The 3,721-nt window shown below is 36.8% G+C and overlaps 1 protein-coding gene across 3 annotated transcripts in view; it reads right to left on the bottom strand.

Moving 5' to 3' along the window:
* Positions 1-1,171: 1,171 nt before the first annotated feature.
* Positions 1,172-3,721, bottom strand: part of vrk1 (VRK serine/threonine kinase 1) — a 63,132-nt gene continuing 60,582 nt past the window's right edge. For all 3 annotated transcript variants that reach the window (XM_062968449.1, XM_062968451.1, XM_062968450.1), the window contains exon 13: positions 1,172-1,565. In XM_062968449.1, coding sequence (XP_062824519.1) covers positions 1,483-1,565 — 83 coding nt within the window. In that variant the 3' untranslated portion in view covers positions 1,172-1,482. The remainder of the gene's footprint in view (positions 1,566-3,721) is intronic.

Below are 3,721 nucleotides of genomic sequence, written 5' to 3'. Positions count from 1 at the left end.
TAGTAAACATGATCTAGTGTTTCAGGAAGACAGGGCAATGTACATGCATCTGCTAAAGACTTCCTTCCCTATAATAAATCGCCAACAGGATTCCATAATCAGCTGTCTAATGCACATATGTTCTCATTTCCTCCATCTTGCTCATGGTATTTTTTTCCTTTTCAATGGACTCTGAAACTCCACAACATCTAGAGATATTGTTTTGCCCAAATCAACTATATTCCCAGAACAAGTCTGAAGCCAGTAATTTGTTTGAGAATGAAGCAGTCCCACATCACATGACCAATGAGGACTATCCTTTTCAATTGGGCATATTTCTGACTCAGAAGAGACAATTCTCATTTCAGAGCACAGAAGGATGCATGATATAGAATGCATATTTCATTTTCGCTTGCTAATTCTGATGGGGATGGAAACATCTAACTAAATTAGTCATTGCAGAGACGGTATCCCAAGTGTTGCCACCCAAACCCTTACTAATTTCTTCCCTATTTGAAGATCTCCATCATGTGTGGAGGGTGAGAACAGGGGTAGATAATTCTTTTATCCAACCAAGAAATTCCTTTAAGAACTGCACATGCATGAATCAGTCCATATATCCCTTATATTAATAGTCCATGAATATACATATTACTGCAGTCTATGTGTGAAATACGGGTGTAGTTTAAGGTGGAAAGATCTGTGTGAGGAAATGTATCCCAGCATCCTATCCCAGGATAAACCTGTGAAGTTAACATACCAGGTATCAGAAACAAGAAGTCTATGGCCTTATTGGCACACTGAGCAAATTGACTATTCTTGCTTTTAGTTGTTGCTGTACAGAAGAAAAAAAATCTTTAAACCTAGAAATAGAAATAAAACTTAATTCACTCTCAGGCCAATACATATATTTTTAAAAACATATTTCTTCTAACTATATTAAACATAAGTTTCAGAGGTCAGCTAAATTTAATATAGTTGCCCCTACTGCTTTACCTGAAAGTTTATTTATTGTTACTGGGTTTTTTTTATTTAATGACTTAACACATAGTAATTAGGTTGAGTTTTTCAAAAAAAACAAAAACAAAACAAACTCATTTAGCTAGGTTATTCAAACTCACCTAACTTTGAAGTAATTTACATGAATTTCAAAAGAACTTGCACACAAGCATATTTCAGCTTCAGCCTCAGATAGCATATAAACTCTATTATTAAGACTTTATTTTTATTCAGTTTCGATTAAAAAAAGCCTCCTGAACAGATCGATACAAGAGTGTACAAAAACAGTCATTTAAGAATTTTGGGAACATCTGTATTCCTACTGAACTGCACACTCTTTACAAAAGACTTACAAAATGTATTTCTCCAAACCTAGTAAACAAGGCAGCACTATTGCAATAGTCTGTGCACCAAGCACATACGCAAAAATGAGAGAAAGCATATCACTACTGTAAAGTAAACTAATCCAAGCAAAGGCAGAAAATACATATTATTCTGGCTCTTCTACTTCTGGACTCTCCTGGGTCTCACACTTGTCTTGACTTTGGGAGAGGTCTTCTGCAACTTGAGTTGTGTGGCCACTTTCTCTAAAGTTGTGAAGAACAAAGGCAATTTAAAAATTAGAAAGTGAATAGAAAGAATACTACCAAAACATTTGACATTAAGTCCTTTAAATATTTGATAGTAACAGAAAACCTATCAATGATTTACACCCCCACATAAAAACCCACTCACACCTGCTTTAGGACACTCTTGAGTCTCACAAAATTAATTTACATTAATAAAATTCATAGATATAGCTTATAGCCGATAGTATTCAAAACTATATAAACTAGTTTGATAGGGACAGTGAATTGGCAACCCACAGGTAGTCTGTCGTCCTCGGTGCTATTTTATCTTTCCATCAGGATTCCACTATAAACCTGCATGAGCCCTGCTTCAAGGATTGGAATTGGGTGGCCCTTCATCCAATGCTGGATTGCATCTTCCAGCATTCCTCACCACTGGCTATGCTCGCTTGGGCTTCCAGGAATTGCAGTCTAATAACACCTAGAGGTTAAAACCTTTTCCACACTGTTTCCATAATTGATAAAGAAACATATTACTACTATGACATCTGTAGTGACATCACAACTGGGGTTGGCCTGGTCTTTGGGTACTTTGACAATCTAATCCTTGCATGTTAATGTGTAACAATTTTTTAATACTAATCAACTGCACAGTTTGCAAGAAACCAGTATCCTGGATTTACATACATATACACCATGCACACACGCAGGCACAGAAATTGTTGCTACATCCCCACCCTCTAAGTGACATTTTCTGTCTTCAAGTTTGTCTCAGAAATACACTTAAGAAATTTGACAGAATGACAGAGTAGGGATGGAAGAGCTGCTGGCGGGAAATTCAAAACACAGACTTACAGATTATTAAATTTCTCTCTGCTTGATTTAAAGTAGAGAAAAACTTCCAGGTTAAAATAGAGTTTTGGCAGCAGGTTAGCAAGTATGGCATGAGTGTAAATGATTCCTGTGTTTGTTCTCGCAAATATCCAAATGGCTAATTCAGTTTAAAAATATGCAAGTCCCTCGACTTGCCTACTATACGATGTTATCTCTGGGTTCTAAGAGACTTTAGGACATAAGTGTCACTGTGTGTAAGTTCTTTATGCAAATAACAGGAAGGAAGGGAGTGTGCAGGCAGTTCTCTTTCATTTGCAAGAAGTTCTCTCATATCTAATTTTGCTCTGTGTTGGGCAAATTGCCTTAACATCAGATAGTCAAAAACAACACCAGTGGGATGAATCACGGCCCTTTTAAAATTTCCAAAAGAACCACAAAGACTCTAAAGCTTTCTCAGCTACATTCAATACAACAATAAGAAAAGGGAAGAATTCAAGTATCCAGGGTGTACCAACTAGGAAGTCTTGGAGCAGCCACCAAGTATTGTTCTTTCACATGCTCCTACAAGACATCCCTTTGAATGTGGTGAGAGAAGAGCCTCTTAGGACAACATTGGAGCATAAACATAAAATACACCAGAAATATACATAAACACTAAAATCATTTATCTTCACTTTAAAATCATTATTTAAAACCATCACAAGTCAGCTTAGATAGAGGAGTAAACTAGAGCTTTATGGGTCATAACTAGCATTTTGAATTGTGCCTAGAGGCAGACCACTAGCTAGCAGAGATTCTGTAACAAGGAAGTTGTATACTGTAAACCAGATCCACCTTTCATAGTCCAGTTCCAGCACTCTGGACCAGCTAATGAGTTCAAATAGTGCATTAGTTTTAATAATGCAAATGCATTCCTGTCTATCACAAAAATCTGGGCTTATGGCTGAATTCAGAAGTACCACCAAACAGTAAACCTGCATTTTCAAGCAGATATAACCCAATCTAAGGCTGGCTGAATCTCTGTTTTCTTATCTGTTTCCAAGTCGTGGTTCAGTAGCACCAACAGTGTAGTTCCAAACTCTAATTGAAAGGTGGGAAAACTCAAGCTCTGGATACAAACTCTGGTTTTCTCCAGATAGTCATATCTCATTCTTATAATATCATTGTTTATTGGTTTCCCAGTTTGTAAAAAAAAATAATTCCCTTCTGATTTAAAAGTGCCTCTCCCAAGGCTTAGTTACAGGAAGTAAGAGCTATGCTGGTATTTTGGTCCTTTTTGTTTTCACTCTTAGGTAACAAGGCTGGCAAGTCTTGCGTTCAACAGTTCTGCTAATGTGCAT

The sequence above is a fragment of the Anolis carolinensis genome, chromosome 1, assembly GCF_035594765.1.
Source record: "Anolis carolinensis isolate JA03-04 chromosome 1, rAnoCar3.1.pri, whole genome shotgun sequence".
NCBI lineage: Eukaryota > Metazoa > Chordata > Lepidosauria > Squamata > Dactyloidae > Anolis > Anolis carolinensis.
Note: the sequence above shows the minus strand (reverse complement) of the source record. Positions and strands in the feature narration are given on the sequence as shown.